This window comes from Chiloscyllium punctatum, chromosome 49 (assembly GCF_047496795.1).
Source record: "Chiloscyllium punctatum isolate Juve2018m chromosome 49, sChiPun1.3, whole genome shotgun sequence".
NCBI classification, from domain to species: Eukaryota; Metazoa; Chordata; class Chondrichthyes; order Orectolobiformes; family Hemiscylliidae; genus Chiloscyllium; species Chiloscyllium punctatum.
The window spans coordinates 12,182,874-12,205,438 of NC_092787.1; the positions used below are offsets into that span (position 1 = coordinate 12,182,874).

Genomic DNA, 22,565 nt, shown 5'->3' on the forward strand with positions numbered 1-22,565 from the left:
TCTTAAATGTATGACTTCTTATTCTGAGATGATGTCCTCTGATCCTAGATTGCCCCGTATGCATGATGAGGTGCACAAGATGTCCTGTTTTAAATTGGGTCAGATCATTCTGAGGGTAAGCCAACACACTGATCTCACACATAAAACACATTAAATATAGACAACAATAAGACATAGAATTTTCCTCTTTGGAGATGGATATTAGGGGAAATAATTGGGTAGATTTCCTCCAGTCAGATATCACCTCTTTTTCACGATCACAGCAATTAGATGATGTGCAAGAAGGCCCATGGCTGAATTCTTCACTTGGCAGCAATTAAGACACCTAAACGGTCAGTTAATGGTATCTGAAAGGCCTCAATTTGCCTTCTCTGATTATCTGTCACCCCTGCAAATATTTGTGTGTGTGTGTGTGTGTGTTGGGGTGGGGTGGGGGCGATTGCCCCAATTAGGGGGCAATTAGAAGCACAGATAGTGGACAAGGAGGTGGCCTCTGAACGATCCAATTCTCCCATATACAAAAATATCAGAAGATGGCACCCATATATTCTGTTGATGACAAGAAAAAGAAATCAATGTTTAAATTGTCAATAGGACATCATCTACCCATGTTAAATCAGCAGTGACTGTTTCTCAATAATGTTCTGCCATCTTAGTTAACAAATAAACTCTAATTTGCACACACAGTCTGCACTTCTTCCAACTCCATTTCCTTTTGCACAAATATTACTATTCTCTTGCGATGATTGAACATAAATTGCATTTGCATAGCAATGTTGTCATTGTTGAATGTTGTAAAATGGCCCAAGAGACAAAGGAAATGCCCCTTGCAGAGGAGCATTCCAAACCAAAATATCCAGAGGTTGCACTTTTAGTGATAATGCTGGAGAAAGTAGCTCTTTGAACCAGTTGGAATGGGCCCTGGAGGAGTGTGACTGGGAAGAGCTGTGCAGATTTTTTTTTTTCAAACAGAACAGAGTATAAAAATAGGGAAGTCTTGCCAAAAATATAGAGACAGTAATTAGTCCACATCTGGATTGTGATTTGGTAATTTTGGTCTTTTTTTTAAGGAAAGATGTACTGACATTGGAGGCAGTTCAGAGAAGGTTAATTGGATTAATCCCAGGTATGGGGGAGGCTGTCTTATGAAGAAAGGTTGAGTAAGTTGGGCCTGTACTCGAATTTGGAAGAATGAGAGGCATTCTTATTGAAACACGCAAGATTCTTAGGATTTGCAGAAAGGTCTTTTTCTGTTTGAGGAAGTGTCTAGGACCGGAAGGTATAATCTTAGAGTAGGACTCACCCAAGCCAGGACAGAAATGAGGAGGATTTATTTTTTTCTTAGTGGATAGTGACTGTGGAATTCTTTATCACAGAGGCCTGCGGAAATGGGTCATTAACTATATTCAAGCTGAAATAGAATTTTAATTAGTAAGGGAACTAAAGGTTATGAAGAAAAGGCAACAAAGTGGAGTTGAGGATCATCAGATTGACCATGATTGGTGAAGCAGACTTGACAGACTGAATGACCTGTTCCTATATCTTGTGTGGTCTTTTAGACTGGACAGCAAGTAAACTGTTTCCTCACAGCAGTTTTGGAAGAAAATGTTCAATTAAATCAGCTTTGCATTATATCTTCCTTTTTGTTTTCTATAAGTCCATGAGTTGCCTATATTTTATACAAATGATTACAACTAGAAATGCACGTGAGATTATGGATTTTATGCTTGCAGGCAGCGAGTACAAAAACCAAGCAAGTTGCAATGAGTGTTTTAAAATAGAATCTGTCTCAACTGGACTACTGTGCCCAATTCTGAGCACCACTTTAGTGGGGATGTTAACTCATTGGAGAGGATGGAGAAAAGAGATGTGCTAATGGTTCCAGGCATAGAAGACTCCAGTTACATGAATAGATTAGAGAAGGGTTTGCTCTGGTTTCCTCCCACAGTCCAAAAATGTGCAGGTTAGGTGAATTGGCCATACTAAATTGCCTGTAAGGTTAGGTGAAGGGGTAAATGTAGGGGAATGGGTATGGGTGGGTTGCGCTTCGGCCGGTCAGTGTGGACTTGTTGGGTTGAAGGGCCTGCTTCCACACTGTAAGTAATCTAATCTAATCTAATCTAAACTGGGGCTGTTCTCCTTATTGAAAATTGAAATGCTATTTGAAAGAGATGTTCAATTTTGTGAGAGTTTTGGACAGAGTTGTGGGAAAATATTCTTTTTGGTGGAACAGTCAAAAGTCAGAAGACAATGATCGAAGAAATGACAAAAGAATCAATGGCAACATAAGGAAAAACATTTCATATTGCTGGTGGCTAGGATTTGGAATTCACAAAGTGTGTTGGAGGCAAGTTCAAGTTTGGTTCAAAAAGATAAATTTGCTAATTAACTGAAGGGAAAATATTTGTCGGGGTGTGGGACTAAGAGAGTTGTGGTTTCAGAGAGGAGTACAGGTTTAATGGGCCAAATATTTTCCTCCCAGACTATAAAAGAAGCAAAAGCTTATTCAGCACCTCAGGTCCATGTGGCTCTTGGTAGAGTAATTCAGCTACTCCCATTCCCTCACTCTCTACCCTTTGCCATGTGAGTTGATTTCCCTCAAGTGCTCATCCAATTTCCTTTTGAAATTATTCATCATCTCTGCTTCTACCAACCTTGCAAGCAGCAAATTTCAAGTTATTTATTATTTGCCATGTTAAAAAAATGCTCTTCCTCATCACTTGCCCAAAATTTTAAATTTGTGTCCCCTTTGTCCTTGTACCATCAGCTAATGGAAACAGTTTCTTTTGTCTGTCTTTTGAAAACCGGTCCATAATCTTATATACCTCTATCCTCTCCTCCAAGGATGACAATCTCACCTTCTCCAACTTAATCTTGTCATTCAAATGCATTAGAATTGCTTTGATAAATCTACTCTGCAGCATTCCAGGGATCCTCACATCTTAAGTGAAGTTTGGTCATGACAAAAAATTTATGATAATTCAATTATTAAATAAATTAGGAATAAGAAGCTAGGCCAACCAATGGTGGCAGGATCCATTGTCAGTTGTCATAAAGCCCAACTGTTTCTCTTGGGTCCTGTGGGGAAGGAAATATTGTTCTGGTCAAAATTAACTACAGATACATAGCAATGTGGTCAATGCGCAGCGAAATCGACATTTCGGGCAAAAGCCCTTCCATTCCTGATGAAGGGCTTTTGCCCGAAACGTCGATTTCGCTGCTCGTTGGATGCTGCCTGAACTGCTGTGCTCTTCCAGTACCACTAATCCAGTATTTGGTTTTCAGCATCTGCAGTCATTGTTTTTACCTTTTTACAATGTGGTCAATGCTCAACTGCCCCAAAATGACCTTGTACACCACTAGGTGGTACCATGCTCTATAGAAAAGTCAAAAAGGTATGAAACAGAACTGTTCACCCAGTATCAACCTAGGCACCAGAAACTTCAATGGCGATCCCAGCCCTCTAATATCCTCCTTACTAACATCTGGGGCTTGTGCCACAATTGGGAGACCTGTGCTATAGCTTCATCAGGCAACAACTTTCTTATAGACCTGCTCAGTGAATTATACATTGCAAACACTGTTTCAGTTATCACCATCACCATTCCAAGACCCAATAGTGCTATTAGCATAGAAATATAACGTCAAGAGGGTGTTTCACAGGTATGACCTGTCTACAAAAAGCAAGACAAATCAAACCCAGCCAGGTAGATCTCATCAGCCTACTTTCCATGATCAGCAAACTGATGGAAGATATCTGCAGTACTATCAAGTGACACTTAGATTTCAATAATCTGCTTACTCACATCAGTTTGGGCTCTGCAAGTGTCACTCAGCATTTGATCTCACTACAGCCTTAATGTAAACATGAACAAAAAAGCTAAACTCCAGAAGTGAGGTAAGAGTGACAACCCTTGACATCAACACAGCAATTAGCCAAGAGTGAAATCGAGGAGCCCAAGAAATGGAAATTGGGCAAGTTTTCCACTAGTTGAATCATTTCAAGCATAAAGAGCATAGTTTTATTAGCTGCTGGAAATCTATCATCTCAGTCCTGCTACATTCAGTCATGAATAGTGTTGGACAATTAAACAAATAACTGGAAGAGGAGGTTCCAGAAATATTCTCATTCTCAATGATGAGGGAGTCCAGCACACTAGTGCAAAAGGTAAGGTTGAAGTATTTGCAACAACTGTCAACTAGGAACGCTGAGTTGATGATCCATCTCAATCTTCTCCTGAGGTCCCTAACCTCTCAGATGCCAGGTTTCAGCCAATTCAGTTCACTTCACATGATATCAAAAAAATGGCTGAAGGTGTTGGACACTGCAAAAACTGTTAACCTCAATAATATTGTGGCAGTAGTTCTGAAGATGTGCTGCAGAATGTGTGGACCCCTGGCCAAGTTGTTCCAGTACTGTTACAATACTGGTAGCTGCCCAACAATGTGGACAGTTGCCTAGGTATGTTCTGTACAAAACCTGGAAAAATACACCATCAAATCTGCTTTTCATCATCTGTAAAATGATGGAGGGTGTCATTAACAGTATTACCAAGCAGGATTTGCTCACTCATAGTCAGGGTGAGTTCTGCCAAAGCCACATTACAGTCCACATTACAGCTTTGTTGGCTGACAGTCAAACAGGGACAAAAGAGCTGAATTCCAGAGGTGAGTTAAGAGTTACTGTCTTTGAAGAGCAAGGTGCTTATCCAAAACTGAAGTCAATGGGAATAACTGCTTGTCAGAGTCATACCAGGTATCAAGGTCGATCGTCACAGCTGTTGGAGGTCAGTCAGCTAACCTCTGGGACATCACTGGTGGAATTTCTCAGTGTAAATATTTTCTCATCAACTTGTTCAGGGATATTTTTACACCTCTCTGGAGCAAGTGGGACTTGAAAATGGGCTTCCTGGGACATTACCAATCTCTGACAAGAGCCCAATATTTCCTCAGGGACGTATCATAGGTACGACCATCAGGTCAGAATTAGGAATGTTTGCTGAAGCTTGTACAGTGTATGGCATCATTCTGAGATATTGAAGCAGTCCATGTTCAATGCAACAAATCTAGACAATATCCAAGTTTGGGCTAAAAAATTGCAAGTGACATTTGGGCTACATAGGTGCAGGACAATGACTTTTTAATATGAGATATAACTATTGTCCCTTGACAATACCATCACTGATTCTTTGGAGATTATCAACATCCTTGGGGTTACCACTGATCAGCTCAGAGCTCGGGCACCTTCGGCTCAGGGCTCGGGTTCCATCGGGTTCGGCTCAGGGCTCGGGTTCGGCTCAGAGCTCGGGCACCTTCGGCTCAGAGCTCGGGCACCTTCGGCTCAGGGCTCGGGTTCGGCTCAGGGCTCGGGTTCGGCTCAGAGCTCGGGCTCCTTCGGCTCAGGGCTCGGGTTCGGCTCAGAGCTCGGGCACCTTCGGCTCAGGGCTCGGGTTCGGCTCAGAGCTCGGGCACCTTCGGCTCAGGGCTCGGGTTCGGCTCAGAGCTCGGGCTCCTTCGGCTCAGGTTCCATCGGTTTCAGCTCCTGAGTTCGGCCTCCAACCTGCGTCGGCTCCGCAGTCGGGCGTCCCCTACCGGAAATGTGGGGGTTGACGGTGTATCGGTGGATTCAGTTCCGGGGTCGGGACGGTTAGTTGGATGGGGTGGGGGGAGGGAAGGGCTCTGTATGTGAGGCCTGGGCAGCGCCAGAGCCGGGTTGGGGAGGGGGGGTGGGTGGGAAAGTGAAGAGAAAAACCAAAAAAAGAAAAGATGTGAGGAGCAAACCCAGGCACCCTCGCAGCACGGCAAGGCGGAGTAAGTATGCAATGCGTGGTGGCGGCCGGCTACCGAGAAAGTGAGCGGCTGGTTTGAGCGAGAGCACAGCAGGGCCGGGCCTCCATGTTGTATGTGAAGTTAGGAACCAAGTAAGTGCTTTCCTGAGTTGTTTCTGTGCCCGGGAGCCCCTCACCACTCTCACATACTCCAGACACAGGCTGCACCGCAGCACAAGTTTCCTCCTTCGTTATTACCGTCTGCTTCCCCCCCCCCCTTGACCTTATTTCATTGACAACTTATTTTTAATTTGGTTCCCACCCCCCCCTCAAAAAAAAAAGAAACTCTGTCACTTCAGTGTCGTGCCCCCCATTTCAAGTTTAAAGCAGTTTATTTCTGTTTTGGTAAAATGCCCGTTGCCCGTGCCCGGCGAGAATTATTGAAGCTCTGAATTGTAATGAGCGTAACGATTGGGGAGAGTTAAATAACAGAAGGGGTTGTTCATGACGCGCTCCTGTCCTTTGTGAGGAAATGTTGACAACAGTTGCATTTTGTTTTTCAAAGCAAACTGCCCTGCGATTTGCAAGGGAAATAAACACCCACGAGGCAATTTCCAGGCCCTAGACATGTCCTTCAGAACATTCTCAAGCGCTCTGATCAAAAACAAAATCTGCTCGATTATCAGCCTATCTTGTTTGTAACTCTTGTTCACCAAAACGACAAAGTTGCAGGAGACCCTCCGCGTTTTAAAAGTGAAACGAGTGGCCATTTGTTGATCGTAGTGTAGATCATCCGGCCAAGATCAACACTGTCTAACTGCTGCCCGTACCTAAACTGTTTAAAGTAAGCTCGTCCCTTTCTCAGTAAAGCTGACCTTGTAATCGCAGTTTCCTCAAAGTACATGGCCGTGAGCATTTTCATTTGCAACAGAGAACAGAAGTTTGTAACTGGAAAAACAAATTAACCTTGTTTTCCCCGTTACATTGTGGTAAAATGCATTTTTTGTTTTGTATGTACGAGGCTTGGGTTTCGTTTTGTTCTCCTCATGTCCAGATTTGAAAAACGTTTTGAGAAGATGTTAATCCAAAAAAAAAGCTCAAAGTAGAATTCCCAAGTGAAGCTAGCATTGAGTTGTGCACTGCAAAATTAAGATTATTTCCCACATCTTCCTTGCTGTTTTGTATGTGATTTTTCATGCTAAGAAATGACCAATATAGAGATTTCATTTTTTGTCATTGTGGAAGCATTTATGATTTAAAATCACGATGGATGTTTATTTTCATCTGAAGTCACTTGTGCTTTCGAAATATACTCATGTGACCTCAATGACATTGTTTTTGTGTTATTCATAGTTGAGCCTACAGAATCCTGATTAGCACTATAGAATGTGGTATGGAATAGGCACTTATCCCAGCAAGTATTTGCTGGAATGTTTTCTTCACATTCCCTTACTCACGCTATATCATCGAATGATATAACACAAAAGACGTTATTTAATCTTTCGTTTTCCCCAATCCCAAGACTATGATATCACTTTGATTTTGAATAACTTTTAATTTCAAATCAAAATGGTAATTTGAGCATGGTCATATCTGGTGAGCTGTTTTCAGAATCAGAGGCAACTGTAGCAGCTTACCATGTCTGTGGTTTCTTGATTGAAAATCTGATCTTTTTTGATTTTCTGTCGGTGTCTGGTCAAACAATAAATATTACAAGCTGTAAGCCACCATTTTGACTTCATATGTTAAAGCTATTTAGCCCTGTGTATATGTTTTTTATTGCACATATTTTAAAAAGGGAGAATTATAATTAATCAAATGTCAGTGCCTTAATAATCTTTTTGTTTAAAGTTTTGTTTTGGTTTACCTACATTTTACTTCCCTGCTGCTTTTAAGTAGATTCCAGTTTTCTGTCACCCTTGAACTTTGTTTCACTTATCCCTAACATTCACATTCTGGGGAAGTATAGTTATAAAATTATACATTTGGCATTGTTATGCTGGGGATGCAATGTTCAAAACTGAGCAGCATATACTCTCAATTTCCCACATGGTGAGTTCCTCAACTCGACTCTGCTTATTTAGTGAGGTGCGGCGAGAAGTCTTGTGCTTCATGGTGGAGATAGTTTTGAATGAAGCATCACTTGTCTATTCCTGTGCAACCTTTGACACCAGTTTACAATGTAGCATTGAGCATGTTCTCACAACATAGTAGATAATCCAGGGAATTTAGAAAGATTGGGCATTTAGAAGGAAATTATGCTAAATGAACATTTAGATTTGTAATTACATAATATTTTTAAAACAAACCTCCAGATGTTTCGGTGCTTTCTGATTCTGCATCTGTGGAATTCAAGTTTTACATTTCCATAATTTTGTAGGTATGGAACTGAGCTGAACGTGTGAGGAGCAGATGTACTTACAAAATCTGAGTAAATTGTGACAAATTGACAGCCAGGTGGCCAATCTTTGAGAAGGATCAACATAAGTATAAGGCAGAATTTTTGAAATGTTGTTTTGAGTTGGGAAATAGCTTTTCTCACTTGAACAAGAGTGAATATAAAACATCTTCTAAGGTTTTAAAAAGTACTGTTGACTTTCACCATACTGTAATTTAAAATGATGTGAAAGTTAAACACTTAGGGTTGGTCTAGAAGCAAGTATAGGAGTGTCAGAAGCGCAATTAAGGAAACCAGTATTAATGTGTATTGGTGTGTTTTATTGGTCCTGCTCTTTATCTGAATTGTTAAATATCCAAACATTCTAAAATGCAAAGACAATACCCTCTTTCTTTTCTCCATCCTCATTCATCTACTTAAATTCCTTTCCCACCTCTACCTTCACACAGTGGTTAGCACTGCTGCCTCACAGCGCCTGAGACCCGGGTTCAATTCCCGCCTCAGGCGACTGACTGTGTGGAGTTTGCACGTTCTCCCCGTGTCTGCGTGGGTTTCCTCCGGGTGCTCCGGCTTCCTCCCACACTCCAAAACAATGTGCAGGCCAGGTGAATTGGCCTTGCTAAATTGCCCATAGTGTTAGGTAAGGGGTAAATGTAGATGTAGGGGTATGGGTGGGTTACGCTTCGGCGGGGCGGTGTGGACTTGTTGGGCCGAAGGGCCTGTTTCCATACTGTAAGTAATCTAATCTAATCTAATACAGTAATCTAATCTAATGCAAAGCGTGCAATAACTTGAGTAATGTTGAAACCATTCATTCAGTAGTCTTTATCATTTCCTTTCCTTCCACTCACTCATCAATATAACGTTCCCTTAACCTAGTTTCTCTCCCTTTTTTCCCCTCCTGCCTTCTGTGAGATCATATTTTCCTTGAGACCAATTTTTTGCTCTCAATCCTAATCATGTTAAACTTCCTAGCTAGCCTCCTTGTGAGATGACACCATAAATAGACCATCCACTTTCAGATCTATTATCACCTGATTTTGGGGGGGGAAAAAACTTGTTTTTTTATCCTGCAAATTACTCCCCAGCTCCATAATCACTTGCCTTTCAAATACTTGAATGTACTGTCTGCTCCAACATCATGCTCCTCTTTGTTATAATATGATATTTCGATCCCACTGGGCACTGAAATGGTCCTAATTAAGTCACTGTAATGCAGCCTTTGACGTGGCTGGCTTTACCATCTCCTCTTAGGCAAACTTTTGAAGCAAATGTAGACTGATGTACTGTACTGGGTGCGAAGTAGTTTCCAACTGCGTTATTCTCAGGCCTTCTGGTTGGCTTCTAATCTTCCACTCTCCATAAACTTGACCATATCCACAGCTGTGCTGTCTTAATCTGTAGAACGATGCCCTGTATTCACTAACTTGAGAGCCGCCTGTTTCACCACCACTTGATTTTGAATGTCACACAATTGTGCTGAACTCTGTAGCCTCTTCAAACACACAGAATTATTGTATGCCTTACTCCATTGTTACCAGTCATGTTTCCAGCCATCTCGGCCTTAAGCTCTAAACCCTCCCACTTCTGTATTTCCTTCTTGAAACCTGCCTTTTGTGGAGTCGCAGGTTGATAGAATAGTGAAGAAGGCGTTTGGTATGCTTTCCTTTATTAGTCAGAGTATTGAGTACAGGAGTTGGGAGGCCATGTTGCAGCTGTACAAGACATTGGTTAGGCCACTGTTGGAATGTTGCGTGCAGTTCTGGTCTCCTTCCTATCGGAAAGATATTGTGAAACTTGAAAGGCTTCAGAAAGGATTTACAAGGAGGTTGCCAGGGATGGAGGATCTGAGCTACAGGGAGAGGCTGAACAGGCTGGGGCTGTTTTCCCTGGAGCGCCGGAGGTGAGGGGTGACATTAAAGAGGTTTACAAAATTATGAGGGGCATGGATAGGATAAATAGACAACGTCTTTTCCCTGGGGTCGGGGAGTCCAGAACTAGAGGGCATAGGTTTAGGGTGAGAGGGGAAAGATATAAAAGAGACCTAAGGGGCAACTTTTTCACGCAGAGGGTGGTACATGTATGGAATGAGCTGTCAGAGGATGTGGTGGAGGCTGGTACAATTGCAACATTTAAGAGGCATTTAGATGGGAATAGGAATAGGAAGGGTGTGAAGGGATATGGGCTGGGTTCTGGGAGGTGGGACCAGATTGGGTTGGGATATCTGGTTGGCATGAACGGGTTGGACTGAAGAGTCTGTTTCCATGCTATACATCTCTATGACATGCCGTAATATTATTTTTCGCTGTCATTTGCTGCCCTCTGTGGATGTCCTTTCAGGTATTTATCAATGATTAAGGTACTGGTTAAGTGCAAGATTTTTCATGTGTCCACCATATCAAATTTTTTTTAATGTTGGTCATTGCTCTTGGAATTTTGTCACTCTTTGTAGGTACAGTGTCACTTTGGAAATAGAGAAAAAAGATTCCTTCCTGAATTATCGAAATCATAAAGCTAAGAGCACAGGTCACATAGTTAACGTGGAACCTCTAAATCCTGCAATTTGATTATTGCCTAAATTGACTGAAGCAGCTGTTACCATTTACTATTTTTAAGCACTGTAGATCTATTACTTTTCTCAATTTTGTGATGCCAGAGTTTAATTTTCCTTCCCCATATAATTTAAAAAATGGTTTAGAGCTGAAAAGAATGTTGCATTTGAAGTAAGATCTATTGAAAAAGTATTAAACATGTGATCTAACACCTAAAGTATTAAAAGTGGCGAATTACAGAAAGATTCACAACTTGAGATAAAATTGTCACAGGAATTTTTCTGAAGTATCCTCAATGTCTTGCATTTGGAAATAAGGTTGAACCATTGTGAATGAAATGTTGCTATGCAGCAATGCGATGAAGCTAATTATAGCAGTGATGAAGTGTGAAAGGCCTATAAGGCAAGAACACCATGGGTCCAAGTCACCATATGAAACACTATCAGTGGTGCAAAATAGTTTTATTTCTAGTTTTATTTCTAGCCTGTTGTGCTGTGTTTTAATGGATAATTAATTTTAATGGAAGTTTTTTGTTTTTTTAACGATTTTTAAAGGAACTGGCCTGATAAATCTTTATCATCTATATAGGGCATTTGATATTTTCAGAAGGTTCCCAGGGTGTTTCACAGCTTAATGAGATATTTTTGAAATGTAGTCAGTGTTCAAGAGAAATGCAGCAATCATTTGGGAAACAGCAAGTTCCAATATATATGAATGAGATAAATGACCAGACAATCTATTCTCATTGAAAGATGAATGTTAGCCAGGTGACCCAGAAATCCTTTACTCCACGTTGAATTGTGCTATAGGATCTCTTAGGTTCAACTAAGGCAGCAGACAGGACCTTCAATTTAATCTGTCTCCCAAAAATCAGTGCAACAGTCTTTCAGAATTGTGCTGGTTCTCGAGTATGCTCTCAAGGCTGTAGTGGATCTTGAACTTGGAACATTCTTGACCATTTGAAAGCAAAAACTCCAACCAATAATAGTGTTAATTATCAAAATATTTAAATCATGCTGTAAATAGGTTTCAGTACTGCTGACTTGTAAAAAGTTAAAAATCACACAACACCAGGTTATAGTCCAACAGGTTTGATTGGAAGCACTAGCTTCAGGAGCACCGCTCCTTCATCAGGTGGTTGTGAAGGAGCGGCGCTCCAAAAGCTAGTGCTGCCAATTAAACCTGTTGGACTATAACCTGATGTTGTGTGATTTTTAACTTTGTACACCCCAGTCCAACACCGGCATCTCCAAATCATGCTCGTTTGTAAAGTTAACTTGAATAGTAGAAGCCTTCACTTTTTAACAACATGCCCTAACAATGTAACCAAGCTTCCATGAAACCAGATATTCAGGACCTGAGATATTGGACAGGATTTGAGAGGGCATAAACCTTGTGTATTAAATGACTATTTCTGTTAACGATTGGTGATAAATTTACCCCTTTGATCCAGCTAAAAAGAGAGAGATTAGGCAGTTTGATATTCTTTGTCCTAGTCAACCTGGGGCTTCTTGGTTCATCAGAATGATATGTGAACTATTTTTCATTTTCAGGAAGAGTCCTCACCTGGTGTTTAAGCTTCAATGTCAGCCCAAGATCTTGAATCTGCGCATGGTGTCAGATTTAAGCTGTAGTCACATTTGTAATGAATTAATCTCTTGCCCCTCTGTTTCACTTCTTGATATTAAATGGCTCTAGTTTGGTTTGTTAGGCATGACTTTATAACTTTTCAAGGAAAACTTTCACATAGGTTGGAAATGATTTTCTGTTGTGTAAGGATATATTTATTCTGCACAATCACATTATCTGCATTATAGTCTTCCTAAGGTTATGCCTTGGGAGGTTTTTAATACAGCAACAAAAAGTAGCTGAACATCTAAATACCAGCTGATAAGGCAATCTAGATCAGACTGGACTGAATCTTACTAAGAGATAGTAAAAAGACATAAGAATATTATGATTTCTAGATTGTCAAAAAGAAGAATACTTTTTAGCTGGTTTAAAATTTTTTGTGTATAAAGCACAGTTGTGATCTCTCACTTTGACATAAGAAGACCGCAGAATGTTTTGCCGCATGGGGTCTGTTACCCAGCGTGAAAAATAATCTTTACATCAGTGCAGGATTCCTCTTCATTTGTGTGGGCTAGAAATTGAAATATTTCCTATACTTAGACATGTTGAGCTTGTCTTACAGTTAGAGTATTTTAATTTTTCGCTAATTCAACTGATAGCATTACTCATTGTGGAACATAAATAAACTAAACTCTGCACTTATGTTGTTCTATGAAGTTCCTAATTCTGTTCACATATGCAGTGGTATAAAGAACTAAGAGTCATTATCTCAGAAGAAGATGGCATTGATTTAAGAGATGAGAATTTCTTCTCTTGAGAGCTGCAAATCTTGGGAGTTCTCTACCCCCAGAGAACAGTGGAGGCTGTCATTGAACGTATTAAAGGCTGATAAGACTGATTTTTGAAATATTGGGGAACCGTGAGTTATAGGAAACAGACAGGAAAGTGATTGAGGCCAAGATCAAACCAGCCATAATCTTAGTTCAAGGGGCTGTATGGCCTACCTCTGTTCATTCTTGTACAGTTGTATTATTTGTTGAGCTGAAAATGAATAAAAACTAAGCCCTGTTGAGTTTTTACAAGCCAGTCCCAGAATAAAAGTTTCATTGAAATTGGTCCAAATGTGAGACCTAGCACTATTGAATATTCGTTCGTGCATTCATACCTGCATTCGATGAGGCATGATCAAGAGATATGCAATGTACATAACTACCGATAGTTGTTTTCAGGTGGATAGCGAGTATTCTGTAAAGTTAGGGATCGATCCTGGCTAAGAGTCCATGTCATGGTACAGCAATGGAGACGATGTAACACTTTTAACTCCCATTGCAAAGTAGATCATTTGGACAAGGAAGATGATAGCCTGAATTCTGGTGTCTGTTCGGTCAATTAATACTGATTAAAGTGCCAGCAACAAAAATAGTACAAAAGATGGCAGCAGTTTCAGGTAGGAAAAGGGAATGATTTGTGATTTGAGCTAAAGTTGTGCATGTCTAGGACAAGGTGAAGAAAGAATTGGGATCGACCTCTAAAATAAAGTAGTCTACTAATACTTTGTGTTATGAAAAATCAGCTCGAGTACTGCTACTGGAATGGAATATTATCAGCAAGGAATTAGTGATTTCAGAGGAGAAGATTGATAAGGATTTTTTAAAAGGGTTTTGGCATTGCATTGTTTTCCAGTGTAATTGCACATGGCAGTTGCTGTTTATGCTAACTTTGTCACTAAATAGTTTCAACCAGTCCTGTTTCCTTTACATCGCTTCCAATAAATATAGTTTGGACAGGTAGATATCTTATTGTTTTTGCTTTGTATCAGCAGAAACATGCTATTGTGTTCAACTTAAGTTTACTGTATATTGTGACAACCAAGAAAGGTATTTTGAGCATACACTGCTTTCTGCATTATGATACTATGCGCCACACCAGTGTCACATGACTTTAAAGATTGCATTCATCTCATTCAGTGTTGCAGACATTACTCGCATTGTGCATAAGTTTTATCATGCATTTGCAAGCAGCAACACATAACATTTAAGACATGATAGGAAGATGCAAAGGACTCAATGTGTGAGAGTGAAGGTATCATTGGAAAAGACAGTGTTTTCGCATTCCACCTTCAACTTCTGAGTCTTTTTGTTCAGACTACACCTCCATGGTCCCCAGCGATCACTCCTGAGCAAAGGATGAATTTTGAGCTTTGTATGGTTGAGCTTTTCTTCCATTGCCTCTAATCCACTTCTTTAGCTGGGACATTGCCCCAAAATAGAACAAACCCAATTTTCACAATTAATATTACACATGGACTTCAATGTGGACTTTTGCCCCCTTTATCTTTTGACTGGGGGAAAACAGGCATGATGTTGGCTGGTCAAATTCTTCTGTTGCATGCATTCACTTTAATCTCCTCCTCTTGTTTCACAAATTGACCTTTTAAGGAGGTTGAAAATAATTTGCTGATACCTTCTCCTACCTCCATTGAACCATGAATTATCACTGATTTCCAGTCATTCTCCAGGCTCTAACTGGGCATACCTCTAACATATGAACAGGCAGCTAGTTTGTGCTGCAGAGTGATGTCTACAATGCAATTCAATTGCTTTCCCTGTTGAGGTCACCTTGAAGGTCGTGCCTCATTCCTTGCCTGAAGCTTGGTAAACCTTAGATTAAGCTCACCACCAGTTATCTCTTTGAGAGAACAGCCCTTTGGGACTTTGGTGGCTTTACCCAACATACAAGTTCAACAAGCTTACAAAATAGGTGCAGAATCCAACTACGGTATTTGGCATTTCTAATCTTCTCTACCATTCAGTAAAATCGTGGCTGATCTGTTTGTTTGGAATTCCACATTCATTGCTACCCTAATAACCCTTGATTCCTCTGCCTAACAATCTATCACCTCTGCCTTAAAAATATTCAATGACCCTCCCTCCTCCATTTTCTGAGGCACAGTTTCAAAGTTATGGAACTCTCCGAGAAGGAGATGCTCCTTATCTCTGCTCTGAAGGATGACCCTAAATTTAAAGCAATACCTCCAGTTCTGGACTGATCATCAGAGAAAGCATCTTCCATGTCCACCTTGTCAAGACAGTTCAGGATTTTATAAAGGCAAAGTCACTATTGTCCTACCAGACCATAGGGCAACTAGGATAGTTTAACCTGAGGGTCACCACACCTCAGGTGAGGTTGAGAAGGAGAGTAACCTCAACCAGTGTGCAAATTGACCCCATAATGTTAGCATTACTCTGCTTTACAAACCAGCTGTCTAGCCAACTGAACTAACCCACTTCAATCAAGTCACCCGTCACTCTTAAACTTCAGTGGAAACAAACTTGCCTGTCCAACCTATCACCATAAGAAAACCCACTCATTCCTGGTAAACATTATAGTAAAAGTCCTCTGGTATGCATCTAATACATTTACTTCCTTCCTTAAATAAATAGACCAAAACTGCACACATTATTCAAGATGTGATCTCACGAATGCCCCGTATAACTGAAGGATAATGTCCTTGTTTTTATGTTCAATTCCTCTTGCAATAATAGATGACATTGCATTTGCCTTCTAGATTATGTGCCATACCTGCATACTAATGTTTTGTGATTCATACCACAACACCTTCGAAGGAACACCTCAGAATTCTGCCATCATTCTGTCTGACGAATTTTTAAAAAATTCTTCCTACCAATGTGATCAAGTTCATATTTTGTCGCATTATACCAGACTTCTGCCCACTCATGCAACCTATTATTTGTTTGCAACTTCCTTATATCGTGTCCACAGCATATTTTCCTACCTTTCTTGACATCGTCTGCAAATTTAGTACCATGGCTTTGCTCCCCTCATCTAAGTCATTGATGTAAATAGTAAAACATTGAGGCCCTGTGTGCCTCCATTTGTCACATCATGCCAATCAGATAAAGACCCATTTATGCATACTCTACTTTCTGCCTGGCAGCCGATCTTCTATCCATGCTAATATGTAACCCCCTAAACTAGAGCCTTTATTTTTCACAATAATCTTTGATGTGACACCATAGAAGTGCTTCTGGAAATCCATAATGTACAGCTCCTTTTATGCAAAGTTACTTCTTCAAAGAACTTAATAAATTTGTTTAAACCTGATTTCCCTTTGAACACATGCTGATTATTTCCAGTTATGTTAGGTTTTTAATTGGGCAGCTATAATCTCTTTAATGATCAATTCTAACATCTTTCCCATGGTCATCAAGCTAACCAGCCCGTATACTTTCCTGTTTTCTACCTTCCCCTCTCAAAGGAAATCTCCTTAAATTTTGCACACCTTTCTTGTACCAGCACAGGAAATGTAACACCTGCCTTTTCAGTTCCCACCATTCAAGGCCCCAAACACACCTTTTAGCTGAAAGTTGTAGTACTTTTGATGTAGTTTGTTGCATTCTTTGCTCATGATGTAACTTCATCTACACTGGGAAACCTAATCACTGACTGGGCGATTGTTTTATGGATCACCTCCATTTATTCTGCAAATGAGACCTCGATCTTTCTGTTGTCCCATTTTAATTCTGTACTCAATTCTCACATTGACCTCCCTGTCCTTGGTCTCCTGCATGGTGCCAGTGAAGCTCAATGAACCACACTTCTTTTTTCAATTAGGCACTTCACAGCCTTAGCTCACCAGTGAGTTCAATAGTTTTGGACTACAGCCACAGTTCATGATATTTTGGACAGCAAATATTAATTGCTTTTCCCATTTAATACTGCTGTTTTATATCATTAGTTGTCCCATCATTAGCTCCCTACCCCACTCCGCTCCCACCTTTCCTAGCCTTGTCCCGAAATCCATTGAATCCTGTCTTTCAGCCTATCATAGACATTCCCTTTTGTTCTTGCTTCAGCAGTCCACTTTTCCTGACACTATATTTCAAGACTGTGTTACACTTCAAACTTTTTCCAGTTCTGTGAAAGGCCATTATTCCCATTTTTCTCTCCACGGATATTGCCTGACTTACTAAGTGTTTGCAGCGTTTTTCAATTTTGTTTCAGATTGCTAACCTCACCAGTGTTTTGATCTTGCACCAATAAAGGATTCTGTTTCTTTCAGTTGAAACATAGCATTTGCTTGCAGCCAGTGTGTGAAAATGACTACAATAGTGGCATTGTACATTGTGAAAAGTGGCTCATGGTCACATGGAATGTAGAGTATGCATTGTAATAGCCTGAGATCTAATTTGTAGTCTTAAGGCTATATGGTTGAGATGTCAAAGTACCAATTTAATGTAGATTTGCATACATATGTCATATGCTCCTTTACTTAAATGTCAAACTAAGGTTCAGGAGTACTTAGGGGTTGTGGAGTTAGTGGAAAGTGCTGGTAAGAATAAAAATTTTATACCATAATTTATACCATAATAAAATACAATAATTTTATTATTTCACCAATTTCTGGATTTTGCCTGTAGTTGAGATAGATGAGTTCGTATTCCAGGTCTTAAAATTACCAATTCAAGAAGGTATCAAAAGAAACACGGGACTACATAATTTTAACTTTACAGTAACAAAACCATTTTGTCTGTTGCACGTAGAAAGCACTACCTGATTTAGCATCACACACAATCTTCCCCCCCATAGCACCAAGTTAGTCCTTCAAGTAAATATTCAATTGCCTCTTGAAAATTTCTATTAAGTCTGCTTTTACCTCCCTTTCAGATTATACATTTCAAATCGTAATGATTAGCTGAGTTCCCATAAATTCTTTTGCCATTTATGCAGGAGTAACTTTGCCTAAAAGTAATAAATGCCTAAAGGCCCGAATGAAATTGAGAAAGCTACATTTTGACCATTGCAAAGGATGAGAATGTTTCACAATCTTTCTTGCGAATTGTTCTTTCAGGTCTTGGCAGTATGCTGTGCAGCAGTTGTTGGGATTTTGGTTTTCTGTTAGTTTTACCTCTGACTGCTAAGCAGTTTGAATCACTCCCAGCCTTTTGGGGTGGCATGGTGGCACAGTGGCTCAGTGGTTAGCACTGGTGCCTCACAGCACCAGGGACCTAGGTTCGATTCTGGCTGTGGGCGACTGTCTGTGTGGAGTTTGCATATTCTCCCCGTGTTTATGTGGGTTTCCTCCGGGGTGCTTCAGTTCCCTTCCACAGTCCCAAAGATGTGCAGGTCAGGTGAATTGGTCATGCTATATTGCCCATAGTGTTAGGTCAGAGGGAAATAGGTCTGAGTGGGTTACTCTTCAGAGAGTCGGTGTGGACTGGTTGGGCTCAAGGGCCTTGTTTCCACACTCTGGGGAATCTAATCTTGGTTCTAAGCATTGGACTAATTAATCAGGATGCAATGAAAAGGCAGCAGACAATCGTTTGAGGGCAAAGAATCTCTATTTATTAATATTTGTTTTAAAAAGTAAAACAACAATACGCACTGATACCACCTGTCTCCCACTAACTAAATTGGGACTCTAAGGTCCCAATTTAAACACAGTTGTGAGATTTATCAGACGCAGTTGTTCTGGCTCACCGTACCCCAAATGTGGTAAAGAACTTCTTGCTGTGCAGCTGATCAGGCTGGGTTGAGTCCACTGAAGCAGTTAGACATGTTGGATTTTGCCAGGTGAGTACTTGGTTTTCTTTACTTCTGCTTGGTTGTCTTCACCTCAGTTCTCCCAGAGGACTTAGTGTCTGTCAGCTTTGTTGTTACCTTGGATTTTGTCTGACTTAGTTTCTTCTTCTTGGTGTGGTTGTTTGCAATATTCTTTGAGTTTCGCCACCATTTCTTTCTCCACACTCTTTGCAAGCACATTTTCCACACACCCTTGATCACCACCTATAGTAAATGCCAATTGCAGGGCCTCTTCATATCTTTGCGCCAATCTCCAGGCTCATTATCTCATTCATGTTCCTTTATGGGCTCGATTGGTTTCATCAGATTTAGATTAGGTTCTCTACAGTGTGGAAGCAGGCCCTTTGGCCCAACAAGTCCACACGGACCTTCCGAAGAGTAACCCACCCAGACCCATTCCCCTACCCTATATTTTCCCCTAATGCACCTAACACTATAGGCAATTTAGCATGGCCAGTTCACCTAACCTGCACATCTTTGGACTGTGGGAGGAAACCCACGTAGGCACTGGGTGAATGTGCAAACTCCGCACAGACAGGTGCCTGAGGCTGGATTCGAACTCAGGTCCCTGGCACTGTGAGGCAGCAGTGCTAACCAAAAGAGGTGTCGATGGTTTAGATGGATTTGAATACTGGATGATTTGTCACAGTAGCCCATTTGGCTACACCCTGTCTCCGTGGATCAGAATCTTCGATCAGCTGTGTAGCCAGAGGTGGAAAAGAGGCTCTGGGTTGGATCCCTTTTGGTTTTCGGGCTACTTGTCAGGGATGCAAAGTTTTAATTGCAAATGTAAAATGTTTGTTTGAGTCAATGTTCCCCACAAGATAGCCATTTCCTTATAAGAGTATTCATGCGCTGGTCAATCCCACCACCTGCTTGTGGTTTACTCCTTTTGCAGACCCTCCACAGTTATAAAGATTTTAAAAATCCAATATTCCATCCATGTATTCCCAGCACTGGGAATTTTTGTGAAGTATTTACACAAATCGACTGGTTCCTCGTTTCCACGCTGTAGTAATTTAAGGTGACATAGCACAAATTATAGTGTTCTTTGGATTAGCAGAGAAATTTGAATTAAAATGTTTTTTTAAAGTCATTCTAGCCTATTAATACAAGGAAATTAAGCATAGAAAATTGAGAAATATCCACATGACAGGTAGCAAGAAGCATGTGCTACCTATCCATAATTTATTGATTTCCGGTTGTCAGGATGTATTTTACGCCGACATTTAATTTTTCTACCAACTTTCCCATTCCAATCATATTATTAGTTATCACCAGTTGTATGTACTGATCACTAGGTGGCTCTTTGGAGTTAGTTTCTCATGTTTCTTTCATCTCTTCACCTCCCTTAAAGTTACAAGCTTATTTTCATAGTTGATTTTGGGCAATGCCGCAGTCTATTCACTTTTTTTTAACACAAGGAATAGTTTAATAGAAAAGAAGAGGGAGAGGGCATAACAATGATGCAAGTGAGTAATTAGGTACTTCGTTTTCACACGAGTGTGTGTTAATGTAATTCTAGATAACGAACTAAAATTGGGGGAAACTTGAGAAATCGAGCAAAAGGGCACCATGTTTCTTTAGGATGCTAAGAAATGTTAATCAGAGGTTTGAGCACCATCTGTTAAGCATTCTTAGTTGTGACAGAGGTCTAGAGGATAGCCAACATAACAACATGTCAATTCAAAATAGCATTGTCAGAAAGCTGACGTTCGGTATTCTGTCTAATCTGGTATTTGTTAAGCGACTGGGGGCCAATGTGTTGGGGGAGAAAGTTATTCTCACCCACAAATGTGGATTAATTTCAGGTGACTGTCATAAATTTGACAAAAGAAAGTTGTGTTCAACCAGTTTAATTGAGTTATTTGAGGAAATAACAAGTACATTGATAAAGGAAATGAAGTGGATGTTTCAGAGAACATTTGTTAAGCGGAGGCCCGTTTGTTTAATAAAATTCATACACATGCTGTTTAAAGAGAATCTAGCAGCAAGGTTGAGAGGAAATTATTAGAAGAAGAGTGGTGATTTAATGGACTAAAGGGATCTAGGCTGTTTTCCTGCTACTTCTATGGTTGTGATTCAGTAAACATTAGTATTTCAGGTTTATTTTCAGAAAATAAAACTGAGTTCCTATAGAGAAATAAGATCAGATGAAATTTAATGCAAATAAATAAAACTGAGAGAGAAAATGACACATACAGTACATGGTTAGAAAGGAGCAGTGACTTAGGGTTCACATAGCCAAAGTCTTCAATATATGAGGCATTTGAATCTTTAAAGAACGTAACATTTTATAAATGGGACAGAAGAATGCAAAAACAAAAGCCAACACAAAATTGCCATATACTTGTTTGTATCACAGTTAGAACATCGTCTGGCTTTAGGTGCCCTACTTTTGTAAGGATGTCAAGCCCACAGAGAAGATACTTCAGTTTTTCATTGAGGAAAATGCATATGAGAAACTAGGGCTCCTTTGTTCCATACAAAGAAGGTTAAGAGGAGATCTGATAAATGTTAAAACTCGAATGGTTTTGCTAAAGTAAACAGAAAAACTATTGCCACTGGTCAATACTTCGGTAACTAACTTGCTCATTACATGCTTGAATGCTGTCATGTTTTGTGTTCAGGATCATTGCCAAAGGAAAGATTAGGAGAAAAATTCTTGTATAGAAGAGAGGAATCAGAATCTATGATCTATTTTAAGCATGTAAATAATTGAAAACAAAAATATGAAAGTATACGGAATAGGCAAGGAAATTGCATTATGTACTGATCTTTCATAGAGCTGGTGTTAGTTGGATAGGCCTTGTTAAATCCAACTTTGTATATCACTATGACAAAGCTATTTTTTTTAATGGTAAAAACAAAATTACTTTGCTTCGTTATTGCTTAAATAACTAAATACTGCAAAAAAAAAAGAAAATTATTGAAGTGATGAAAAATGATCAGAAACCATCTTTTTAATAACACATGACATAAACAATCTAACTTGAAACATGGATCTAACCTTGAATGCCAATCGTGCACTTTTCTGTTTTACAATATACATGAATTCTGGATAATAATTCGAAAAATAAATTATGTTCCTGAAGATTGGCCTATTTTGTTTCTGAGGACTATGTGATCACAGCAAATGTGTATACAGTACTTTTCATGACCCTTGTCAAGCTGGTTAACAATTTAGAACAATTATCAGTTTTTGTTTTGTTTTATTCCAATACAATCTTTGTATGTCTACGTTATTTTTAAGGTGCTGATTACAGTTCCATGAGTGAGCATCAACATGCTGTTTTACAGTAGAGGCAGTAATACCAAGTCTGATCAGGCCTTCGAAGGCATAGTAGAAGCTCAGAAGCAGGGACACTGAAACTGTGCCATGAGAGCTTTTCCAGCAGTGCAAATATTGTGAAGCTGGCTGCATGTTAAATATAAAACAGTCTACAGTGGATACCTCTGTAGTAGTACTACTAACACTGCCTGCAGAAGATCCTGTAAATTTGCTGGGGGGAAAAAATACTCGCTAACACTGGTGTCCTTGACCAGGCCAACATCTCCAGCGTTGAGGCACTGACCACCTTTGATCGGCTGCAGTGACTGATGTGAGACTCCCCAAACAGGTGCTGTACTCCCAGCTCAGAAATAGCAGGTGAGCCCCAGGTGGACAGAGAA

General features: G+C 40.1%; 1 protein-coding gene across 5 annotated transcripts in view; it reads left to right on the plus strand.

Moving 5' to 3' along the window:
- zbtb34 (zinc finger and BTB domain containing 34) overlaps positions 1-22,565 on the plus strand; it is an 83,996-nt gene that overhangs the window by 47,118 nt on the left and 14,313 nt on the right. The window contains exon 1 of one of the 5 annotated variants that reach the window (XM_072565853.1): positions 5,731-5,811. The exons of 2 other annotated variants lie outside the window; for them this stretch is intronic. Coding sequence is in view for 1 of the 3 variants with exons in the window: in XM_072565850.1 (XP_072421951.1) it covers positions 5,896-5,921 (26 nt within the window). In the remaining 2 variants the exon portion in view is untranslated. Of the gene's footprint in view, positions 1-5,730; positions 5,922-22,523; positions 22,543-22,565 lie in introns of those variants that run through there. 2 more of the 5 variants (XM_072565850.1, XM_072565854.1) reach the window with 2 other exon arrangements.